The sequence below is a fragment of the Ornithorhynchus anatinus genome, chromosome 3 (genome assembly GCF_004115215.2).
Source record: "Ornithorhynchus anatinus isolate Pmale09 chromosome 3, mOrnAna1.pri.v4, whole genome shotgun sequence".
In the NCBI taxonomy this organism is placed as follows: domain Eukaryota; kingdom Metazoa; phylum Chordata; class Mammalia; order Monotremata; family Ornithorhynchidae; genus Ornithorhynchus; species Ornithorhynchus anatinus.
The window spans coordinates 75,109,148-75,134,942 of NC_041730.1; the positions used below are offsets into that span (position 1 = coordinate 75,109,148).

The 25,795-nt window shown below is 41.5% G+C and overlaps 1 protein-coding gene and 1 non-coding gene across 2 annotated transcripts in view; one reads left to right on the plus strand and one right to left on the minus strand.

The window, feature by feature from the left end:
- The window catches only part of ZFR (zinc finger RNA binding protein), a 62,025-nt gene that overhangs the window by 21,818 nt on the left and 14,412 nt on the right, over positions 1-25,795 (minus strand). The window contains exons 3-13 of the mRNA XM_029059602.2: positions 20,176-20,458; positions 19,213-19,357; positions 16,112-16,330; positions 13,000-13,247; positions 11,494-11,688; positions 9,046-9,334; positions 7,693-7,889; positions 5,825-5,944; positions 4,742-4,887; positions 2,305-2,467; positions 122-327 (exon numbers count right to left, since the gene is read on the minus strand). Of these exons, the coding sequence (XP_028915435.1) occupies positions 122-327; positions 2,305-2,467; positions 4,742-4,887; positions 5,825-5,944; positions 7,693-7,889; positions 9,046-9,334; positions 11,494-11,688; positions 13,000-13,247; positions 16,112-16,330; positions 19,213-19,357; positions 20,176-20,458 (2,211 nt within the window). The remainder of the gene's footprint in view (positions 1-121; positions 328-2,304; positions 2,468-4,741; positions 4,888-5,824; positions 5,945-7,692; positions 7,890-9,045; positions 9,335-11,493; positions 11,689-12,999; positions 13,248-16,111; positions 16,331-19,212; positions 19,358-20,175; positions 20,459-25,795) is intronic.
- LOC114810448 lies at positions 18,436-18,572 on the plus strand. The gene has a single exon (XR_003758147.1). It is a non-coding gene; the product is annotated as a small nucleolar RNA SNORA7 (small nucleolar RNA).

The following is a 25,795-nucleotide window of genomic DNA, read 5'->3' on the forward strand; positions in this document are numbered from 1 at the left end:
AGATCCAACTCGTAAATAAACGACTGAGTCATTCCAGCTTAATTTTCTGGCAGGATAATTCTGGCAAAGGCGATAAACTCACGTACGACATTAGGTAAGTATCATGAATTGATAAACACACCTGTCTTTACCCCCTTCTTTCTTGTCATCTCCTTCTTTGCTCTTGCTTTTCTCATGATCAGACATGTTGTCAGAAACTAATTTCAGGGCCCGTTCAGTGATAGAAACAATTTTCTGAACTGCCTGTAGCTCTTCCTCAGTTGGATAAATGGCTGCATGCTTTGTCATTACATATCGGTCATCGGATGAGTCAGGGCGACGAAGGGGCTATGATGAAATAAGAATGTTATTACTCTGGCCAAAAGAATACATTTTCCAAATGCAAAAACATTGTTCATTACAAATGACATCTGACTTTACTTCAAGCACATATTAAGCCTCTTTCAATTTCAGGCCTCAAATACAAATTTTGGAGGATTGTGCAGGTACACTTTCAAAGAACTTGAAGGATCATCATACTCTTTCCTCTTTACAGAGCTGGTACCCCAATCTGCTTCCTGCTTCAGCCTTTTCCTTGTTGGCTAAAGGTTTTTCCAACCTTTTAAAGTCCCTCTCCCCACGCTTGTTCAGCTCTTGTTAAGGTCCTATCTCTCCTTCCCATAGCATTTATGCAATATCTATAAATTATGATATCAATAATGGTTGCATTTGTTAAATGTTTACTATGTGTTGAGCACTGTTAAGTGCTGGGGAAGGTACAAATTAATCCAGCCGGACAAAGTCACTGTCCCACACAGGGCTCACAAACTAAGTAGGAGGGACAACAGGTATTGAATTCCTATTTTGCAGATGAGGTTACTGAGGCACAGAGAAGTGGACTGACTTCCCCGAGGTCACAGAGCAGGTATGCAGTGGAGCAAGGATTAGAACTCAGGTCCTCCAAGTTCCAGGACTATCCAATCCAGTGCTCTATCCACTACACCATGCTGCTTTATATTGATGTCCTCTCTAGACTGTAAGCTTGTTATGGTCAGGGAACATGCCTACCAACTCTGTTGTATTGAATACGCCCAAGTACCTAGTACAGTGTTCTGCACACAGTAAACCCTCAATAAAAACCACTGATTCCCTCTCTCGAAGAGTGCTTCAAAAGCTTCTGTATTGTGTCTGATACACGTAACATTTCAAGTTCTGATCTTGTGCTTGTATTTTAAGTCAATTTCTCTAAAATCATTTTACTTTGTCAAGTCAGCAAAGGGAACCATTCTCCACTCAGCTGTCCAAACTGGTGGCTGCCAATTCTATGTTCTCTTCAGTTGCTCTCAGCAATTCTGCAAGACCCACAGCACCCTTTTTATATGGTGCAGTGAAGACCTATTTGGGAGAAAGGGATGAGCTGTACTCTGGGTTCTGAGTGAGCCACTACATCTGAGCCTGTGAACTTCCACTACACCCAAAGCTAGGGACAAGTAACTGATGGTGTTGACAGGCTCCCATTAAAAATGATAGGTGAGCACATCAATTCTGATGCGTTGTCAGAAATGCAGAGGTCGAGGCATGGAGCACATGGCCTACTTCAGAGGACGTGACGTTACCGGTGGTTGTTGTGCAGTGCTTAAAATAAATGCAAACAACATGCAAGAGAAAGGGGAAGACGACTACACCAAAACTTTCACTTTCACTCAAAACACTATTCCCTCTCCAATATAAGCAGACATACACAACACAGTGCATTCCTTTTTGAGGAAGATAGTTCTTAACTGCAGGTGTTTCCTTCTTGGCTCGAGTCTCTACATGGCCTTATGTAGTCCTGAATCTACCTGCTTTGTAGCTGCAATCCACCCCCTTTTTCTTCCTCAGAAGCAGTGAAAGAGGGGGTTAGATGAGGAGGGAGTGAGACACAAGGCAGCTGAGATCCAGGGGCTCCGCACACAGGAAGGGGAGGGGAGCCGGAGTGAAGAACTTTCCTTTCAAGTCAGCAAAGACGGGTGAGGGTTCTATGGAACTTCTGCACCTTAGGGGGAGAGCAGGTTAGGGAGAGATGCATCGGAATGCAGTGGCTCCTTTTCCCTCCAGGGTTGGGAGGGTATTAACAGATCCTCTCTCTTAATAAGTGGGGAAGCTTTTACAAGAAGTCCCTATATGTCAGTGCTATGGTTGGGTTTGAAGCACTTCATTAGATGATCGTCAGAGGGAAAATTAATCTGGTCAGATCCAAGAAGACCCTGCTATTAACAGCTTTGGCTAGTAGCAAACGAGATGCCAGCCTTTCGCATTCCAAGTTTTCAAAGAGCAGAAACTCACTGCTGGCCCCTGAGGCTGAGGTGGCATTCCTGGCCGAACTCCCAGAAGACCTAGTGGACCTGGGGGGCCATGAGGGTACCCTCCATCAGGCATCCGGCGGCGGTCATCCCAATGATGCTGTTCTTCCTCCATCCTCCTCCAGTACATGTCTTCTTCGTAGCGTCTGAAATGTTTCAGTGAGTTCTACATTAAAAACTTCATCAGAAAGAGATAAATATTGCTCAAAGACACTTCGATCATGTCTCAAGGTATTAAAGGACAATGGGAGGGAAATAAACATTCTTCCACGGGAAGCTGCCAAACATACTATCCCTTGACTTTTGTATATACCTTTATTATGGTATTTCTTAAGCACTTACTATATGCCGCTCATTGTATTAAGCACTGGGGTAAAGATAAATTGCGCTGGACACAGTCCCTGTCCGACACAAATGAGACTTGATTAGACTGTAAGCCCGTCAATGGCCAGGGATTATCTCTATCTGTTGCCGAATTGTACATTCCAGCGCTTAGTACAGTGCTCTGCACAGTATGGGCTCAATAAATACTATTGAATGAATGAAATGAGGTAACTGAGGCACAGAGAAGCTAAATGACACAGCAGACAGTGGTGGAGCTGGGATTAAAACTCAGGTCTCTGACTCCTAGGCCCTTGCTCTTTCCACCAGGCCACACTGCTTATTACATTTGCCCTGAATGGTCGTTTGACCTCTTTAAATACATGCTAAAAGAAAAGTTAAGGCTCCAAGAAGGTAAACAGGGCATGAGTTAGATGCTTGGGGTCTATCTTTCTCTTTGCATGACTGCCTTACTTTTCCAAATTTAGTCCCTTGTTAATCAGGTACTCTCTCCCACCAGCCCTCCCTATTCTCAACTTTTAGCCACAAATTTGACAGTAGTGGAAACCAGAAGTGGAATGAGCACGGGCTTGGGAGTCAGAGGACGTGGGTTCTAATCCCAGATCCGCCACTTGTCTGTTGTGTGAATTTGGGCAAGCCATTTAACATCTCTGTGCCTCATTTGTAAAATGGGGATTAAAACTGTGAGCCACCCTGATTACCTGTTATTTACCCCGGTGCTTAGAACAGTGCTTGGCACATGGTAAGCGCTTAACAAATACCATTATTATTATTATCCTCAGTTGCATTAGGCTTCTTCTCAATAATTTAATATCCAGAACGTTTATATATTTAGGTACTCTTTCTTGATTCCTTCATTATTCCCTACACTGTGGTGAAACCCTTTGACTCTGTTACATACCCTCTCAATTTTATCCAAAAACAGAGCTTTTCTTGAATCCCAATATTGCCTATGTGCCTCAACTTCTTATTATTTTAAATCAAACACCACAGAGCTAAAGAGTCTTAAGACATACTCCTGAACTAACACTAGAATGCATGCCTGTTTATTAGGAAAGTAAAGAACAAAAGACCCTTTTATCAAAGCACAGACCTAGGAGTCAGAGACCTGGATTTTAATCCCAGCTCCACGACTGTCTGCTTTGTCACTTAGTTTCTCTGTGCCTCAGTTATCTCTTTTGTGTGGGACAGAGACAGTGTCCAACCCAATTATCTTGTATTTACCCCAGTACTTCAGACAAGTCAACCACAGGAAAGCAAATCCTTGGTCTACAAAAAGGCAAGGGGAAGCAGTATTTCTATTTAAAGGGCTACTCTGCCCCTGCTATCCCAGGTACACAATCCATATCACCCTCTTTCTCCAATCCACTCCACTACTGCTCAATTCAGATACTAAAGTCAAGTGTTTCAGGATGGTTTTGATAAGGGAGGAAAAGACCAACCTAAACCATCCCAGAGCAGCCTATCCTTTACTGAGCTTCAGAAAGGATCTGAAATAGATTTCAGTAATAACCCAATTCCAAATGGAGACATCCACCAAGTCACTGATCCAAATATTTAGAAATGATGAGAAATTAAGTTGAATGCACTCCTTCCCTTCTGTAGGATTAAAAACGACGCTTGAACTATTTAGTCCTATCAATCTTTCATTCAATCATATTTATTGAGTGCTAATTATATATGTGCTAATTCAGTGTGATCCAACGCTTGTATACCTGATTCCTGTACTCTGGAGGCATCGGCCTACAACTCCCTGTTCCTGCAGTACTAGATTAGCTCTAGAAATAGTGCCAGTAGCAGGCATGAATCTTCCTTCCCTTCCAGTTTGGGGACAGTGAGTGGGGCACCTAAACGGGCTTCTGGTAGTGATCTGAGACCAGTCTGGAATGCCAGAGCTGGGAGTCAAACAGCTGGAAATGAAAGGATGTGTTTGGAGACGGAACAGTCTTGGAAGTAAAAGAGTTGGTGAGGTTGAAAGGCTCATTCTAGAGATAAGTCAGGAATGGAGAATCAATCCCTTCTTTCTGTGCAAGCCATGGTGTTGCTCCCAACCCAAAAAAGGCTTCAACTACGTTTACCTCATCTCCATTCTCCAGCGTTCTTCTTCTTCACGTCTCCTCCAGTATTCCTCCTTTTGCATTTGTTTCCTCATTTTTTCTTCTTGAATCTTTCTTGCTCGAATACTGGGCTTTACTTCCACTTGTAAATCTGGATTCACTTTTTTCTGTTTGCACAAATCAGAAACTTAGTTCTATTTCATTATCAGCATTCTCTTTATCTCCTCAGATTCTTGGTAACTTCTACTTTACAGACAAACAGCCAAGATTGGCAGGCACGCTTGGTTGAGGGAGCATTCTCTTCCCAGGCCGCCTCCGGTAGCTGTTGTCGTTTCCACTCGGGAGTTCTGGACTCACAAAGTTTCAGCCTGAGAGTCAAGGTCAACAATGGCAAGGCAGGGTTTTGGATCTAAATGACAGCCTTGTGTTACAGGAACCTTTCAGCCCTCACCCTCAGTCAACTGTGTTATCTGGAAGGCAACTGAGCTAACTGGCATACTTAAAGATGGTGATCCAGATGGTTGGTCTTATGGAACTCAGCCGTGTCAAAAGAAATGAAGTGGTCTGAAGAAAACCTCTGCATACTGGGAGAGCACTTGAGGCAACTGGAACTAACCTGAAATTTACACCATTCCAGTCGCTAGCCACATTTTACGGCATGGAGGAATTCTACTAAGGTTAATGATGTTCTATCTAGATGACATAGATGGCTTGTTTGGAATTTTGGGAAAAGAGGGTTGAAACTGGTTTGTTATTTCCAATGAGAACCTAACTGGCTCACAGAGGTCTATGAAGCATGCTTCTTTTAGCATGTTTTCTGGCTGATCTGGGAAGCTACATGGTTGACATCAGATATCAAGGTGTCCCACAAACAGCCTGTCTGGATTCTAAGGATCTGCCTAGAAACCACCCGCTGGTAGCAGGGAATGGGAAACCTTCAAAGTTTTTCCATAAGTTATTGTGATGAGAACACTTGTGTACTTTGCCTGTAGGTTTCAATGTGAAAGCCTTCTTTTTTACAGCCTTAGGATCATTTTGTCTATTAATAATGTAAGCTCTACGATGGCAGATTGTGAATGCATCATAATTCAAACTTGCACTCACTTTATACTGGAGTCTGTGCCTTCGTCCTTTTAAATGCATCTCCTTGGCATTGGGGTCATTAAAGCTGCACTCACAAAGCTTGCAGTGGAACCGGATTACTTTTCCTTCATCATTTCGAACCTTCAGAGTAAGATACAGAGCACAGAAACAATGAAAAAATATTTGGTGCTAAATTACAATATCCAGGTAAATATCCCAAACAGTTATTCAGATACTATTAAGTCTTTCAATCCCATTGTACCTTTTAAACTCCAATTTATTAAGAGAAAAAATTGGCTTGTGATTTTAGAAGAAACCTTCTTCAAGAAAGACCGAGACTCAGATTTTCTGATTTGCAATCCTCTCCAGACATGCTAATGCATGTCTACACCGCTAATAGACCCACCTACAGCCTATTATAGACATGATCCCTGCCCTCAAGGAGTTTACCATCTAGTGGGGGAAAACATACATTAAAATAAATTACATTTAACGGGTAAGCAATCAACTATAAGGATCTGTACATAATGGCTGTTGAGGGAGGGGTGAGTTCCTAGTTGCTTGAAGGTTACAGAGTCAAGTGTATAGGTGGTGCAGGAAGGAAAACAGGGTGGGGAGATGAGAGATTCGTCCAGGGACACTTCCCAGGAGATATAACTTTAGCACAGCTTACAAGAAGGAGACAGTGGTTGTTTGGCAGATATGCAGGGGGTGAGTGTTCCAGTCAAGAAGAAGGATGTGATCATGGGGTAGTGGATGACAGTAACGAGGCAGTGCTTGGGTGGCATTATGGGGTGATGTGTGTTGGGCTGTGTTTTAGGGGGAGAAGAGCAAGGAGAAGTAGTGGGAGAAAACTGATGCTTTAAAGTCAATAGTAAGGAGTTTCTGCTTGTTGTGGAAATGGATGGGCAAACATTGGAGGTTTTTGAGTGCAGAGATGTGATCAAAAATTTATGGATAAATGATACGGGCAGCAAAGTGAAGAACAGACTGGACAGGGGAGAGGCTGGAGGAGAGGAAGCTGACAGTAACTGAGATGGGACACAGTGCTTGGTTCAGTGGTAGCAGCCTGGATGGAGAGGAATTGGTGGATTCTAGACAAGTGAAAATAGAATCTACAGGATTTGATGACACTAAATGTGCAGGCTGAAGAACATGAGTCGGGGACAGTGCCATGGTTATGAGTTTGAGACAGGAAGGCTGGATCCATTCGTTGGCAGTATATAAAGATAAAGCAAAGTTGGTTGCGGGCACGGGGGAGGGGGCATGCTTAAGGAACAAGATCCCCTCTGTTATGGTAAAATTGGGATGCTTTGCTTCTATTTTCTGAGCCTGGTATACATCTAGGGGTCTCTTGAATCCCTCTCCTAGGTCATCAAATAAGACAGTCGTGGAATCTCTAAGTCAGCCCAATTTCTGAGTAATATAACACATCACTTCCCTTCAATTATTCTTAGTTACACATTTACAGAGCTTTAGTCTACACTGAACCTGTAGATGCTTTCCCCCTAAGGCCACATCTAGGAGTAAGAAAGAGTTCTGAGGACTACAGGTATCTTAATAGGCTGTTTCATAATCTTACTTTCTTCATCTTTCTCCTCTCTCCGACTCATTATTGATTGACTAACTCCCCTAAATGAAAAGTGTGCATTAAAGATAGAAGAAAGACAAAGTCAGGGAAAATGCAGAGGACTGAGGAGAGAGGAAAGGGATGACACTCTCCTATGCTCATTAAGTTGGAGAAATCTGATATAGAAATGTATGAAAGAGCTTCATGCTTAACATTCATTAGCTAATAAATGAAACTACCTATGTGCAAACTGGAAAAGTGACGTTTTGCTTAAACAGTATACTTTTTTACACATTTATCTTCCTTTCAAAAGTAATACCTCCTCTACGTAGTCATGGCCCACTGGCTGTACGTCACTCTGCAAAGCCGCAAGCGTTGAGGGTGTAACCGGTTCCGGTGTTGTGTCTTGTTTTACTTCCTGGGTCTGTACAGTAGTAGTAGATGGCGTAGTCTTAGTATTTTCAGCTCCTTTTAAGTCTTCTGACTTATTTCCTGTTGTCTGTAGTTTATTACCACCTAAAAATAAAAATAAATGAGCGATCAATTGTGAGAGAAATAGTATACTTAAATAAACAACACTGCCTAGGTATTCAAAATGAAAATTAATTTTTTGTTGCTAACATTTTATTCTAACAATCTGATTTTTACTTAGCAGATATTAAACCAGTAATTTAGCTACTAAATTATTTGGCTTTCAGAACAAAAGATTTAACTTCCTTAAAAGGAAAATATAAGAATTCACAGTATATGGTAGTTCTTTTTACAAGGTATATATCAAATTAACATTTTATCAACCAATAAACCAGAAGCATAGTGATCCACTGAGTAGCAAAACTTATTGAACAGTTCTTCAGATGAGATGAAAGAAAAACATGCACATACACAGAGTCATCTTGAAGGCACCCTGTGATACTTGGAAAATAACATTTAACCAAATCAACTCAAAAGAACATCCTACTTCTAGCACACAATCTACAAAAAATACATAAATCTTATTGCAGTAAATAGAAATCTGGCAATCTATATCTTTTGTTTTCTGAAACTACTGTCATCTGAAATTCTAATTTATGCTTTATAAGAATAAGTGACTGGGAGGTTTAATGAAAGTTTTCTTAATTTTTATCAGAATGGAACACACCATGAAACCACCCAGGTTACTGATTAAATGGTACTTGCTAAGCACTTACTATATACCAGGCACTGTACTAAGCACTGGGGTAGATACAAACTTATCAGCTTGGACACAGTCCCTGTCCCACATGGGGCTCACCATCTTAATCCTCATTTTACAAATAAGGTAACTGAAGCACAAATGTGAAAGTCACACAGCAGATGAGTGGCTGAGCTGTCATTAGAACCAGATCATTTTGACTCCCAGGCCTGTGCTCTATCCACTAGACAGCACCACATACCCGGTTATATGGAATTGTGTAAAAACAGCAGAAATATATTTGGATCAGTCCTACACAGCAACACTCATATTTTCTGTGGGGTGTTTATCAAGCTTGAGTTGATTAATCAACCCATCCATCCGTGGTATTTATTGAGCACCTACAGTGTGCAGAGCATGCTAACAAATACTCGGGAGGGAACACAATAGAGTTGGGAGACACGATCCCTGACCACAAGGAGCTTACAGTCTACTCAAAATAGAGAACATTTCTATACTTGCCGACAAAATTTATTTTGGGTGTAGATGTTTTCTTGGCAGCTACATTAGCAGGCACTGCTGATGCTTTATTGTTTGACGCTGTATTGAGTGATGTGTTTGCAGTAGGAGTCAGAACTTTCACTGCAGACGAAGCAACAGAGGAGTTCACAGTATTGTTGCCACTTGAAATACTTGAAGTAGAGGCAGTGGGTTTAGAAGCAGATGCAGATGTTGAGGAGGATGACTGGGTAACAACATTTGGTTCTGTTGAAGGAATTGGTTTACCGAGTTTTGTGTGTAATTTGACCACCTACAAAAGAAACACCAATACTTCATCAATTAAAAAAAAAAATCCAGTTCCCAAAACTTGTAACCAAATACAACCCACTCCCACCTTTCTCATTCATGTGTTACCCCAAAATATAGATGACGGGGGAACAAAGGGGTTAACGCTGAAGCATTATGGGTGGGAGGTTGGCACTCCCACAGTAATCCGCTCCCCAAGATATCAGCAGTCTGCTCATTTTGTTGTATTGTACTATCCCAAATGCTTAGTACAGTGTTCTGCACATAGTAAGCGCTCAATAAATACGACTGAAAGTGGAATATGTGGAAATTGCTACAAATGGCTCCAGAAAATGCAGGGAGCTACTAGGTGGCACCAGTTTGAAACTGTCTAGAAGACTAGGGGAAAGGAAAGGTTGTTCTGTAGCCTCACCCTGAGGACCAAACAGGCTTGTTGCAAGAGCCTCATGTGAATGGTCAAGCCAAAAATGTCATCAACCAATGGCATCTACTGAGGGCTTATTGTGCGCAGAGCACTGTGTTACCTCTCTGGGAGAGCACAATACAACAGAGTTGGTAGACACAATCGCTGCCCTCAAGGAGCTTCAAACAAACTGCCCCTGGAGAGGCTGGGAAATCAACTCCCCCTGCTTAATAATCACCAAATGTAAAAATACATATTCTGACTAATTAGCTAGGTTCCATTGTAATAAGCAATTTTTACATGACGATCACGCCCAGGATGAGCTGTTTATTCGGCTAGCAGATCCTTAATTTGGCTTCCCTAGTTTTTGGACTATTTCCTACTAGAGATTATACATTTATTTAATCTCCTCTAAACATTAATTCTTGGGTCACGTTATTTTAGCTACCTAATGATACTTTTTAAAAATGCATAACATGGCAAAAACAATACCCCGAAAAGAAAATTTAATTAATTTATTCCAAAAGAGGAGATATTAGTGTTTTGGGAATTTGGGAGAGTTGCTCAATGTCACAAATTTGATGAAAACAAATTACCACTATACAATAAATTTCTGACAGGTAAGCTAGTTAACGGGCTGCGAATCAATCAATGGTATTTATTGAGCACTTACTATGTGCAGCAAACTGTTCTAAGCACTTGGGAGAGTACAATACACAAGAATAAGCAGACATGTTCCCTGCCCAGAACGAGCTTACAACCTAGAGAACCAAGCACTGATATTTTAAGTCTGCGACTTAGCATTAAAGGATCCGAAGAACAATGATTCTCACTGAAGTATACCTACAGGACAGTAAAAAGGTTGTGAGGCTTTTCAATTAAGGGGCTTCCCTCCAAGTACTACTCCACCATTTTAAGGAATACCAGGGAATCAATCGGGTTCCTGTCTTCAAGAAGCTTATAATTTTTAATGGGGGAAGTGTAGGATGAGCATGTTACTTTACTCTCCTGAGCACTTTGTATACAGCTCTGCACATAATAAGCCATCAATAAATACCACTGACTGACTCGTGACAAAATCCCAACCAATGTGATGAGCATGAGGTAAAAGTGAATCTATCTCAGCGACTTAAATTTTGGTGCTGCCTTTTTTTTAAAAAGAATATTCATTCAATCGAATTTATAGAGCACTTATTGTATGCAGAGCATTGTACTAAGTACTCGGGAGAGTACAATATAACAATAAACAGACACATTCCTTGCCCAGAACAAGCTTGCAGTCTTTTTTAAAAAGAATATTGTTTTGGGATGAAGGCTTTCCCCAGGCTGGAATTCTTAACTCCTAAAATAGCCTGAGACACTGGAGAAATACCCTGAAGTACGAGAGATTGGGTGGACAGATTCATCAGGAGGAAACTGGACTGGACGGGGCTTCTTAGTTTTCTGCCAAGACCTCTTAGTTGAGCGGGGAGAAAACTATCACATAGATGGTAGTGCGGGGAGGGAGGGGAAATGAGAGGAGATGGGAGTCTGCGCCCTTGTATGCAAGTACACAGACTTCCAACAAGACAGACCTTAAAACTCCTAATTGATAACAAACCTTGAGACACCTGGGGCCTAACCTGTACTGGTAATCTGGTGGGCTTTCGAAAACCAAACATTCTTAAAAACTGAAACCAAATTCGAGCCCCTATTCAAGTCCCCGGCAAAAACTGTCAAGACAAAACCAGGACATAAGGACGTGTGGGAAAAACACCTACTTTCTGATGCTTAGCGCCCCGAATGTGGGCAGCGTAGGCATCTGCTCCTGTACAGGACACATCACAGAGCTCACATCGCAACTGATTCTGAGTGCCACGAGCAGTACTGCTGCTGCTGCTGCTGGTACTCTGAGAGGCTTTCAAAGCAGCCTCTTTCTTCTTGTGTTTCTGCCCTTCCAAATGCTCTTTATATGTCTGTTGAACAGAGAACAATCCTTTTTCAAACACTTCCTTTCTTAATATTAAATTCATAAGTTTATATTTCATAAACATGCAGACTTCTGAACCAGGGGAGTTGGGAGGCACTAAAGCGACTTAACTCTTCTTTCACAGGCTCCGACAAGAGGATTACGTAATGTTAGAGACAATATTGGACGGAGAGGGAAAAGGGTTACGAGAAGTTTCTTCTACAGTACGGCATGCCTAATAGTATTCTATCTCAAATGCATATTGAAAATACACATTATGCAGACCTGAGTGCACCTCCGATCTTCCCGGAAGTGCCATAATCAACTGGCTTTTCTTTCTAGTTGCCATACTAACCATCTAGCATTGCAAGTACATCACCTTAGTCCCGACCACTTTTCTAAAAAGGGAGTGATATTGAAGGGATGAGAAGAATCAAATCTACTATATTCATTCAATTGTATTTACTGAGTGCTATATGCAGAGCACTGTACTAAATGCTTGGTCGAGTATAATACCGACTGAACTAAGTGCTCGGGAGAGTACATTGCTACTGGACAGTCACATATACAATGGGCATATTATACACAACTAAAGACAAAGGACACAAGGTGAAAGGGGAGGGCAGAGTTCAGATCTTGCTTGAATTTTAAGTATTCTTATCTGTATTTGTGAAATTTCTGCATCTACACTCTAAATTTCTAAATATGTCTACAACAATCCTTCTTCCCCTACTGCAATCTGAATTTTTTTTAAAAAAACAACAACTGCTCCATGGGCTTGGAAAGGAGCACAATCAGAAGGAGTCCAACAACTACAAACGTAACTGACAGCAGAGAATTAACAAATCTACAATGCTCCAAAAATATCTCAACTTTATTCATAGGCTCTAAAATGCCACCCTCAACCATTGTACAGAAAGACCTAATGGTCCCTGAAAAAAGAAGTGTGTGGGAGACAGCACTCATCTCCCCAAACTGCACAGAGCTCCCACAAAAGCTACATGCAGCAAAGACGCACAGTCCAGAAACACGAAGTGGAGTGTGTAAAATGTACACTTTCAACAGCTTTTCTTCAAAAGCAAAATGCTTCCTATGCAAAAATCCTGATTCACACACCACGCTTTGAATTCACCGATCATTTCTAAAGTTCTGTAAGCTACGGCTTTCAAAAAAGTCTGAATAACAACTCCTTTTACATGCGCGTGCATACTTTAGTCAGAAGCTAAACTCTTCATCTGCAGAAAGGTCATCTACATTTAACGACAGAGAAAAAAAAAATCAGTAAGACTTGTGCAGACATATCGTGCAATGCAAATACCTGTGGTCCGGCACAGCTGATTTTACAAACGTCACAATAGTGGATCTGGGGAGGTTTGGGAGGCTGTTTTGGTTTCAGTTGCTTATTTTGGAATGGTGCTTTTTTAGTGAAGGTGGTCCCTGTCCAGGCGGCTGTCGCAGCAGCGGCGGCCGCTGCAGCCGCTGCTTGCTTCTGTTGTTGCTGCTGCTGTTGGTAGTAGGAGGAGGCAGCGGAATACACTGCAGCTTCATAGCCAGAATAAGAGGTCCCTTGGAAATAAAAAGAGGTTTCACCTTAAATATATCAAATCCAGTGAAAATGCTTAGCTCCAAATGTCATGAGTTGGATCCTCTCTTTCTTTATCCAAAAGGGCTAGGGTCTTGGGTGGGGTCTCCACCACTTTGCAACCAGGCTGTCCAAACAACTGATGCCCGAGATGAAAAACCATCGCCCCAAGCTGAATGAGGCATTTTTCTACTTTCCACTCTTTCTGGTTTACTAGAGTTGGAGGTTAGGTTGGAAAAATTGAGAGCATATTTATTGAAAATCCAAGACAAAAGAGTGTGTGCTTTTGGTTTTTTTTTTTTTTGAATGGCACTCAGTGGCTGAATCACAATGGAACTCCAATAGAGGACTCGTTTCAATATTTTATACTTAGACCTAGCCTATCTACATAAAAAAGCAGCCCTTGCAAGAACATTCATTAGATTAGCACTTGCCACTACGGGGGAATCAATTACTGCTTCCACATCTAAAAACAGGCAAAGCCGATTGAATTTACTACTACTATACTAAAAAGCATTTCTTCTATAAAAATTTACATTAAAAATTTAACCAAACCAAGCAAGACGAGTCAGAAATATTTAGAGGTTTGACATCACACATATCTTCATGGGTTTCAAAATCCTAGTTTTCCAAACCCCTTCCTCTAAGAGTCATTTTACTAACAGTAAATTCTTTCCTGGCAAATTTGTGAATTACATCAAACACAAATGACTCTGCCTTTTGCCTGTTATGTGATCTTAAGAAAATCATTTAACTACTGGGTGTCTTAGTTTCCTCATCTGTAAAATGGGGAATAAATACCTGATCTCTTTCTTACTTAAACTGTGGGACAGGTACTGCATTTCAACAGATTACTGTGCATCTACCCCAGCACTTAGTACAGAGTGCTCGGTTCATACTATGTGCTTAACGAACAGCAGGAGTATTACTCAATACCATACACCCACCAAAACCCAACATGAGCCTTTGAGAGACCTGTTGTTCATTTTATTAAGTCCTAAAAATCAAAGCATCCATGAGAGGATGATTTGGATTCAGAGAAGCAGTGTGGCTCAGTGGAAAGAGCACGGGCTTCAGAGTTAGAGGTCATGGGTTCTAATCCCGGCTCTGCCACTTGTCAGATGTGTGACTTTGGGCAAGTCACTTCACTTCTCTGTGCCTCAGTTACCTCATCTGTAAAATGGGCTTAAGACTCTGAGCCCTATGTGGGGACAACCTGATCACCTTGTATCTACTCCAGAACTTAGAACAGTGCTTGGCACATAGTAAGCGCTTAACAAATACCATTATTATTATTATTTGGATACACTTTTAGAATGAATCACCCATTCTCTAAAATGTTTACAGAGGCATAGCAAAGAATAGGTCTTCTACAAAGTTAAGAAATCAAAAGATCAAGGATTGAGCATATGGCATTTCTAAGTTGCTTGGAAAATAAGCTTTGAATTAAAACACAAAAACAAAAAATAAAAACAGCCTTACCCCAAAACCACTGCTTCCTTACTGTCTGTGAACTAGTCTAATGGTTTGACTGACTAAACAGGAAATATGTTGTACTTGTGGAATGTAAAATTTGAAATTACTCAAGGCCAAAAAACTCTCTTCCTATCTATTAACTGAGGATCAGTAACCTACGGTTTCCTAAATTCAAACTGCAGCAGCAGACTGCAATATGGCGTGACAACATGACAGAGAAAAATGGCACTCCAGTTAATTAGAGCTGGCAGTATTGGAGTGCCTTAGATAACAAGATAGCTGAGAAATCAATGATCCCCTGAACTGCATTCATGAACAAAGAGGGCAGCCAAAGAGTAAAGTTTATTCATTGAATCGTATTTATTAAGTTCTTACTACTGGGCAAAGGCAAAGGCTGGGGTGCCATAACTGGAATGAAAAGGGTTCGGTTCTCAATCTGAACCACTGAAAACAAGCACAGGTGCTCTTTTTTTGCAAACTGAATCTTTCCAGCAATTAGTCAATCTTATTTATTGGGCTCTTATTTTGTGCAGAACACTAAACTAAGCACTTGGAAGAGTACGACATACAATAACTATTACTACTACTAACAGTATTTGTTAAGCACTTACTATGAATCAAGCACTGTTCTAAGCACTGGGGATGATACAAGATAGCCAGGACAGTCCCTGTCCCACACAGGACTCACAATCCACATAAGAACAGGTACTGAATCCCCATTTTACGGATGAGGTAACTGAGGCACAGAGAAATTGAGTGACTTGCCCAGGATCACAGCAGCCATGTGGTGGAGCTGGAATTAGAACCCAGGACTTCTGACTCCAAGGCCTGTGCTCTTTCCACTACGCCATGCTAAACACTTTACACCCCGAAGAGAAATTACCCCAACATGGATAACAAAAAAAACCTACCAAAGTTCTACTGCTATCTGTGGTTGAGAATATAGGGTCACCAATTATTGTCAAGAAAGAACTTTATAAACCTGGGTTGCCCTCTGTGCTCAAATCATTTGGTACAATTGGGAAAAGTGGAAAAAGAGATGGCCATGACCCAAATGCGATAAATGGGTAACTTTTTTTTTTAAATTTACAATTTCTGTGACACAATTCTTATTTGATTTTAAATGATTTCAAGTTTAGTTAACTCAGCACACAATGCTGTCATGAAAGGAAAATCACACAAACCTTGTTGAGATTAATGGCAAAAAATAAAATAGATTTTTTATTTTTAGCGGTTCCTGAGACAGGATGGTCCCAGATCTTTGTGGCAGAGACGGACAGACCTGCGACGATTTCCAGTGGGGTCACCGGGGTCTAGTAGAAGCTCCCCTTCAATTTACATATACAATAAAAGACGACAAATTAATTCTTACCAGAATAAGTAACTGCTGTAGTACTGTAAGTAGCACTCTGGGTGTAGGATGGCACTACAGTAGCAGCAGCTGCTACGGGCTGTACAGTCGAAGATACAGGATATATGGAGAAAGTCGTCGTAGCTGGACTTGGTGTAGCTGGTTTTATGGCTGTCACTTGTCGAGTTTGCTGGGCTTGAGTGTACTGAGTTGCACCTTGGCTATAGCCTGCTTTTGGAGCTAACAGAGAGGAAAACATAAAATTTGAAATTTGGTAGGGACGAACCCTTAGCATTAATTCACTGATACTACTAAACACAATCGAGCAAAGTTATGGCTATTACTAAACTACGCCTTTTTGGGTATTTCTTCCCCGCTCTTCCCCTACCTTCCTTAATTAAAAATACCACAAAAGTGTACATTTCCTAATCATAATAAAGGGTTTTCAGAACAATGAAAAGTTCACGGGTTTCTCAGCTGTAATGGTAGTTCTCGGAAAGTGTCCATTTCAGAGAAGCATTTCCACTCAAACCTGGCAGGAGTTCCAGTATATTTTAAATAGCAGTCTTGTGATACCTCACCATATACAGTTTTCGTGAGGTATTCCGGTCCTTGTATTACTGATTTGGAGATCTGCCTTCGAGTGCGCTGTGGTGCAGGTCACTTCAAACCTGAACTTAGTAGGGCAAGACTGAGTTTAAATGGCTCTCTCTGGTGCCCTCAGAGCCCCTCCTAATTCTTTTATACTGAAATAGGGGGAGCCACAGGAGACTGAGTCCTACAGGACCAGGTGAGATCCCAGGCCTGAGGAGAAATGGCCAGAGACTTCAATGGCACACTTGCAAAGTAGCTCTCTAAATGCATGGTTAGCTCCCTAGCTCAGCTCCCTAGCTCCTTCGCAGCTAGGACTGGAACTTGGAAACCACCACACATGGGGCAACAACCCTTCAGAAGGGAGTCCTGAGTCACTTCACATTCAGCCCAGTCTCACTTCCCAATCTGGTCTCAGAATCAGCAGTCTGAGGTTCCCAGTCCCCAGAGCCGGCCCACGGATTTTTCACTCGTGAGGGGTTCTGTTCTGGGGACAGAAAAAATACTGCTCCCAGGCCACCGCCACCCACTGACTGGCTCTAATCTGGCTCCACAGGCCATGACGGCATCTACCTGGTCAGACCCACGGTGCCTCGTAACAACTTCTCGGTGTGCCTTCTTGAAGAACAGTAGCATGGAGGGGTTACTCACTCTCTCCCACTGGTTTGGAGTCAGGTAGGAACTGCCACAAGTGGAAGCTGCCACAGACTCATTCCGGCTGTTTCAAATCCCCTTCCCTTCCCCCATACTGTCAATTCTCAAAGTTAAAAAAAAAAAAAAAGACCCGACCAATGATGACCCTGGGCACTTTAAACAAATGACTTATATAATACTGATGTTTGGGTGCTTATTCGGTCATTAGAGCCCACCCTAACTCTTTCATCACTGCTAGGAAGACCCCACTGAGCCTTCTGCTTTCCTTAACAAATGTAGCTTTTTAGGCCTTTAATTACGCTTTGTTGCTCTGTAGTCGCGGGCTTTACAAGTGCAATTTTTCAGAAAGCATACCCACGTCAATTTCCCAGAAAGGTGCAAGTGACTGTAAGCAGTGCTAAATACAATTTCAGCATAAAAATTTAGCAAAAGCAAAACATTCTGGCTTGAGACGGGCAGGGAACATGTCAGTTAATTCTGTTGTATTGTGCTCTCCCATGCGCTTAGTACAATACTTGGGACACAGTAAGTGCTCATTGAACAGGATTGATTGATTCTGGGTGCTTTCAAATCTATGTTCTGTAGAAGGTTTGCAATTAGCAAGAAGTTCCACTTGATTAAACTTGATGCAGTAGTGGAGAGTTCAAAATTGTTACAAAAAAGGCAAGGGATAAAATTTCTTCTGACAGTCACTACCCTTTCACTAGTAAATATATTGTAGTTCTAAAATGCGATCTGAAACACTGAATGATACTCAACTAGTATAAGTTTGCTCAGAATTGGATATTATCTTAGAGGTGGGAGGGGGGGCAGAATCATTTATCTTTTTAGATCAGTGAAGTGACAAGTACAGATGGAACTGGGGCTCTGGGTTGGGTGGGACCTGAAGGGGCGTTGCCACACCCACAGCTGAAGCGGAGGTGGGAGGTAGGGGGCTGGGAGAGGGGGTTGCAATGTTTGTCTTCAAAGAACTCAAGAATGTAGGATGGTTAAAGCCATTTCTCAATGGGGCTATTGTTCTAGTACACTACTGCATTTTCAAAGACAAACTGTGGGAGTGTGCACGAGCTTCACTCTTGAAGACACTTACACTCACAGATCCCTTCTCAGGGTCGCACCTGGAGAGTTTCCAGGACTCTACCAGTCTTGCTAAGGGAGGGAGATTCAAGCAGAGGCCTAATCTTTCCATTCCTAGCTTGGCCAGTGGCTAGGGAGTGGAAGGCAATCTGCTGCAAGTCAAAACTCACCTGTGCTGGGCAAAGCGGCATGGGAGAGATTCGAGGGTGGAGACTCAAGTTGACTGTGCAGAAGGAAGCAATGGTAAACCACTAGTTTTACAAAAAAACCCTCTGTGGATACACTACCAAAATGAGTGCAGATGGAGGTGGGGCGTTGTGGAAAACATGTGTCTATGGTGTCACTATGGGTCAGACACGACTTGACTCGGCATAAGACAAGGCACTCATAGATGTAGTCTCATCAGCCACAGTGTAATCTTTGAACCAAAGGACTAGGCTACACCTCTGGGACTGGAATGGTGAGATGCCCCAAAACTGTCCCATCCACGTAGTGTTTAATGTATGTACATACTGCACTGTTGATTTTTTTTTTATTTTTCTCGTTGACTGAATTATGTTCTGATGATTCTACACGCTTGTGCTCCCCACTCTGACAGCGAGTCCCTTGTGGAACAGGGAGTATGTCTGAATTGAATTTTGTTTCATTACCCCTGCATTTAACACAGTGCCTTCACACACACACAGTGCAGTGTATGGGAATAAATATCTGTAATAATCCTGATAAAGGCAAGGACAATAACAACATGTTAGGGTGGTATATTCTCCACACTAGCAACAGCTATTCAAATAAAAACGCACCTGTCTGGTAGTAGGATTCGGCAACTGAAGGCTGAGGCTGGGCAGCAGCAGCCACGGCAGCCGCGGTTGCTGTTGGTTGTTGGTAATACTGCTTACTGTCATAAGCAACAGCCGGGGCAGTGGACCGCACGTATGAATAAGAATCCTAAGAACATTAATACAACAAAGCATTTGTGTGATCAAGCTGCCAGAAATTTTAAAGGTTATTCCCCCCTTCAAAAGTCAATGAAGGGCAACAAAATGGCATCCATTATCAACAGTTCTCGTCCAAGGTTTGATCCAAATACTTCATGAACCCACTGACATTTTTGCCTTCATAACTTCCTGTAGAAATTATTTCCAAATGTGCACCTACCTCCCACTATTCAAAGAAGGCTTTCCTTTAGTTCAACTTGCAAGCTGTTCCTACCGTTTTTGGGGGGCTAGATATTTTCAACTTGCTTCCCATGATCACATTCTTCTTACCACAAATTTTACTCATCTCTGGAACCTCCTCCACCTTAATCACAACCTTAACCTATTGCAACATCAAAAGCATTAACTGGTTCTCAACCCTGAAACATCACATCATTTTCTTCCATGGCAGTATTTCCCAAGAAGGGGAATTGGGATTTAACTCTGTACATTTTCCCCTGACGAGTAATGGTTCCTGTTTACAATAATTTACTATTCATTCTTCCAAATAAAGACTCCTGAGAGGGTGCTACAAAATTAACCATTTTTTGGCAGTGCTATACTTTGCTTTTTAGGGGGCGTTTCCATCTCCTCAGATAGAGTCCCCTCGCCCCTCTGCCTTAGGGTTCGCAATCTGTGATGAGGCTATAAAAGCTTCCTATTACTTTAATAACCTGACCTATATATATACACACACACATATATACATAAAATATATATATATAAAGAAAGGATTGGAGGGTTATACCCGAGATGGGTACAAAAAGCGATTCGGACGGCAGCTCTTACCTGGTAGTTTTGTGTAGTGGCTGGAGGAGGGGGTGGTGGCGCTTCCTGCTGTCTCTGGGTATACCCGTAGTCGGTCGCCGTGTGTGCCGTCGGGTAGCCTCCGTAGGCGGCGGCCGTGGCAGCTGCTGCGACGGCTACCGGAGCCGGCCTGGCCACTGCAACTGTGGCGGCTGCTGGTGCGTAGGCAGCAGTGACTGTGTGAGCAGCTACCGGGGCCTGGTGGACAGTGTAGCTGGCGACTGTGGTTGGGTGAGAGTAGGCTACACCCGAAGCTGGCTGCTGGCTACAGGGCAGACAAAAACGGGCATCATACAGTGCCATTCAATAAACTTAAGCAGATAAGCGTAGGCATGTGTTTCGCCTGTTAGCTTACTAGAGACAAGTATTAGAATTTGTTGCCGACTAGCTATTGTTGATTCCTTATGCCTTCTTTTCCCCTTTCACCTCAGGCCCTCAAAGTACACTTTACGAATCACTGATATTAAATTAGGCCCTATTCATTATCAAACAGCCATAACTGAGGATATATAGAGTTGTTCAAGAGCACCTAACAAAAAAACAAAAACAAAAAAAACTACACAGATAATACAAGGAAAAAGAACAATAAATCCAATGAAAACAGTGGAGGAAATTTACGTAATTTGAGGGTATTATTCTACTTAGGATGATTCACAGAATACCAAATGAGATACACATCAGGTTTACAAGCGACACCTCATTCGGACATACTTTAAATTTTCTTGGAACAATTTAATGGCCTATGGTTTGTGAAATGGGATTCCAAAAAGTGGGAATCCTAGTTGTAAAGAAAATCATCTGACTGGGTGACAAGAAAGTCTCTCCAAATTTATTCATTCATTCAATCTTACTTACTGAGCACTTACTGTGTGCAGAGCACTGTACTAAGCACTTGGAAAGTACAATTCAACAACAGAGAGAGACAATCCCTACCCAACAATGGGCTCATAGTCTAGAAGACGGGCTCATAGTCTAGAAGTTATTATCATCATGGTGTTCTTTAAGCACCTACTACATTCCAGGCCCTGTACTAAGCAGGGGGTAGATACAAGCAAATTGGATCAGAGAGTCCCTGTCCAATGTGGAGCTCACAATCTCAATCCCCATTTTACAGATGAAGTAACAGGCATGGAAAAGTAAAATGACTTGCCCAAGGACACACAGCAGACAAGTGGCAAAGCCAGGATTAGAACCCATGACATTCTGACTCCCAGGCCCATGATCCATCCACTAAGCCATGTTGCTTCTCCATTTAGTAGTACCAAAGTCAGTACTACTTCAGAGTACTATATTTTGAATTCCTTGGGTAAATATGTGCTTTTCCTAAGGTGGACACTAGCATTCCAGTGGAAAAACATGTTCATCTTGCTGCCTTTAGGAAGCACATCACCAATGACATTCAAAGACATCTCATAAAAATGGTGTACAAGATTAACATAAATCTCAGGCCCATCACCTCCAGTGCATTACCTCCAGTGTAGAGAGCGACTGAGTTTTACGGCTGAACAAATAATGTTATATGAAGATTGGCATTGCTTCTTTTGCACACTGGTAACTTTCAGGACCTCTCTGTATCATCTCTGGGGGCTGCACCCATGCTGAACTCCCCAAACGAGATCCTGGGAAACTTTTTAATCGGTTCATTCATACTAGATGACTGCCCCGCTGCAGCTGAACTCTGTCACTTGGTGCCCGTGACCCCACAAGGTTGCAAGACATATTTGACTATTCTCATTCAGACATTTTGGGAGAATTTCTTTTTCTATTTCACTAGAGGCAGTGAGAGGGAGGGGACGTGAATCCGTGATTTTTGCAAGAGATTGCTGCAAATAATGAATCCTAATGAATTCAAACTCTTTTAAACCAACATGCTACACACCTTAATGAGAAGCTAGCACATTATATACATTAAGCACGAACACAGTAAAATGTAGCATCAAAAAGGGAAGTGCATAGAATGCTACTCAATTCAATAGACTCAAGAACACCTCAGTATTACAAAATGCTATAAGACAAAATACCCTACTGCCCTAGTTTATTTTTCTTTGCTTAGAACAATGATCTTTAAGCTTACAGACTACTGTACTAGGATTATCCTAGTAGAAAACTGCTGTTATTGTTTAGTACTGTATTTTTGCATAGCATATATCAGTTGAACATCAGTTCCATTCCATTAATAAATGTCGCTGTTGATTCTGGCAGCTGAAGGGAATATGTAAAGGAACAATAACCCAAACCAGCACTGTCAGCCCTATTCCTGCTTAAATCCTACTCAACCCCAAAGGAGAGCCCCACTAACAGCATTCAATCAATCAATCATATTTATCAAGGGCTTACTGTGTTCTGAGCACTCTACTAAGCCCTAGGGAAAGTACAACCTAACAGTAGGCACATTCCCTGCCCACAACGAGATCTTCACTGCAAGACGTAACTTCTAAAATTCTAAACTTTTTAGGAAGATTACGAAGCATAAAAGATTCTAAATACAGTATACGTAACACATTGCATTTGCCAAAGGTTTTCGCCAATATTTTATAACTTTTAAGAGTGAATGTATTTTGGAATGATTAAAGGAATACTATGAAATCCAAGGGTAATTGTGGAGTAGCAAAACAATTTAAAAGTCAGTTAAGTACATAATAAAAATATGTGCACTAAGTTTGAGGAAGAAAAAGATTCAGAGAAATAAATGGGCTCAAAAAATTTATAAATATATTTAGAGTACCACAACTCTTCCCCTCCAGAGTTTACCCCCCACACACTTCACCATGATGAGGGAGGGAAGAGGGAAATGGCTGAAGTAGGGAAGTACCTACTGGGCAACTGATTGATATTTACAGAGTGCTTCTCATGTGCAGAGCACTGCACTAAACACTTGGAAGAGTACAGGAAAACAGAGTTGGTAGACAGTCTAGAAGGAGGAGTTTTCAGTCTAAAGGGCCATGTCACCAACAGGTAGGGTTTCTGACCAAAAAAAAACCATGTACGGAGTCTCGAGCAGTGGACAAGTTCAGAGGGAATCCTGAAAATGGCTGGCAGGTGTGGGCAGCGAAAATCACACTGGCTCTCATGGCACCTCTCCTGGCAACAGCCTACTGGTCTATGGTGCTACCAGGCAGCATCGGTACTCTGTTGTAGTGGTTTTGGCTACGAATAGATCCCATATGCAAAGATATCTCTGTGTGCACTTTGTAATGCACCACACCCCTCCTTGTGTGGAGCACCCACTGCCCCAGTGGAAACACGACTGGCAAGGATGAGAGAAGGTGTGCGATGCTGTGAAAAATCACTAGCCCCATAATCAACTCCTTAGTGCAGGATCTGGGGCCTTAGGTCTTCATGAGTCGATAAAGACTCATCTGTTCTATGACGAATGACTATTAAAATGAGCATCACAAGAATAATCAGCTTTTTTTCCTGATCAAACTTCAAAATATACATTTACTTTAGAGTTAAGTAATCAGTAAACTAATCAATCAAAACCAGGAACTGTTCAAATAATACCAGTGATTGCCTGATAAATGATTTCATTTTTGATATGATAGGTGGCACGGAATTAGAATAGCAATAGAGACGCAGCGTGGCCGAGTGGAAAAAGCACAGGGTTGAAAGCCACAGGACCTGGTGTCTAATCTCAGCTCTATCACTCATCTACTGTGTGACTTTGGGCAAGTTATTTAACTTCTCCGTACCTCCGTTTCCTCCTTTGTAAAATGGAGGAAAAACCTGTCCTCCATCTTACTTAAAATGTGAGCCCTGTGTGAGACAGGGACAGTGTCCAAACTGATTATCTTCTATCTACCCCAGTGCTTAGTACAGTGCCTGGCACAGAGTAAGCACTTAAATACCATAGTTGCTATTATGAATGAATTATAATAATGTTGGTATATTTTAGCATCAAATACCATCCACTGTAATAAGAGTTTGGGAAAGTAGATAAAAGGCATTAAACATTCCCTGCCAATGAAACGTACACTCTATTGGGGGAGTAATCAAATAATTGATTGTACACATATGTACAATCGTTGAATACTTAAGTAGGAGACCAGTGAGTTGATATGACTCTACCCTGATTTTCCAGAATAATTTCTGTATAGATTTAATTTTAAAATACAAAATATTCAACAGGGCTTGATACAAATGAATCTATGTGCATCTATAAAATAAAATATTAATTCACCTCAAAGTTTTGCTATTTTATTGATCACTTTTTAAAAGTACAAGTCTATTAGCTTTGAAAACATCATTTCTTTCTCATTTTAGAATTGAGAATTCTCATTGAACTTCTGATTCAATTTAGAATCATCTCAAAACTGGCCCCCCACACTTCATCTTAATTCACAGATGATGTCTCTATAATCCCCTTTTCCACTCCCTATTTGATTATGGTATTTATTAAGTGCTTACTATGTGTCAGGCACTGTAATGAGGGCTGCCAGTCTGATTCCCCATTTTACCAATGAGGTAACTGAGGCACAGGGTAGTGACTTGTCCAAGGTCACATAACAGATAAGTGGCAGAACCAGCACTAGAACTCTAGCCTTCTAACTCCCAGGCCCGTGCTTTATCCCTCCCTTTCCTTTCCTCTTATAGAGGACTGGCATTCATTAGTCCTCGACAATTTTTGGTTGAAGAACTTTCATGACTGTAATCCCTGCTGAATGTGAGATCACTCATTTCTCTACTTGCTTCAAAATGTCAACTCAATCTCTTTCCCACCCTGACTATATTTCTATAACTTCCAAGCTAAAAGTAACTTTTGGTTTCATGTGTGCAATGTGTACAAATGCTTTTAACTGATTTTGGTCAAGGAGATATGAAGCAAGGCTGCTGTGCTTCCACTGAAATGCTTGGGAACTTTGCCTTCTGACCTTCTTAGTGGGGTAAGAAAGGGTGAGGAGCTAGGCCTCTGACTTTATGAAAATATCTTACTCGAAAATATAGACTGTAAAGCAACTGGTAATTTAACAGAGAAACAGATTCATGTGTCTCTAAGACCAAACTATTTTTCTTGTTTTGGGCAATCTAAAGTGCTTTTCTAACCTTAACTGAAGAGTTAAGACACTGCAGGATGCTTGGATAACTAGTCAACATTCTACCATATATATGGGTAGTATTGGTTGGATTAGCTTGGAATGACCTTCAACGTTCTACATTCTCCTTCCTGTTTGTTCTTTTTATTAAGATTTACCCCCCTCAAATACATTAAAATACACATCAATTTAGAAATGTAATAGTTTTAAAATAATTGCACTGCAGGAGCATTTATGTACAATGATGAACCTATGAAATTCTTTGAGAAAGGTAGGAGGATCTATACACCAAGGAAATGATATAATAATCTCATAAAACTAACAACCACAAGAGTGTCATTTCCAAAGCCAGTAAATTTCCACCACCTCATTAAGAAACCTGTTCTTCACCTTTGTGGATCGTTTACAAAACTGCCCACCTAACTCATGTTATTTAATCTTACTTAAAAAAAAATCCCTCATTAATACCTGAAAAAGAGAATAAGGAACTTCATTCATTAGCTAGTCTCTATGAAGTCCTTGGACTGAAGAGGTTTGACTGGAAATACCAACTGAACTGAGACACCATT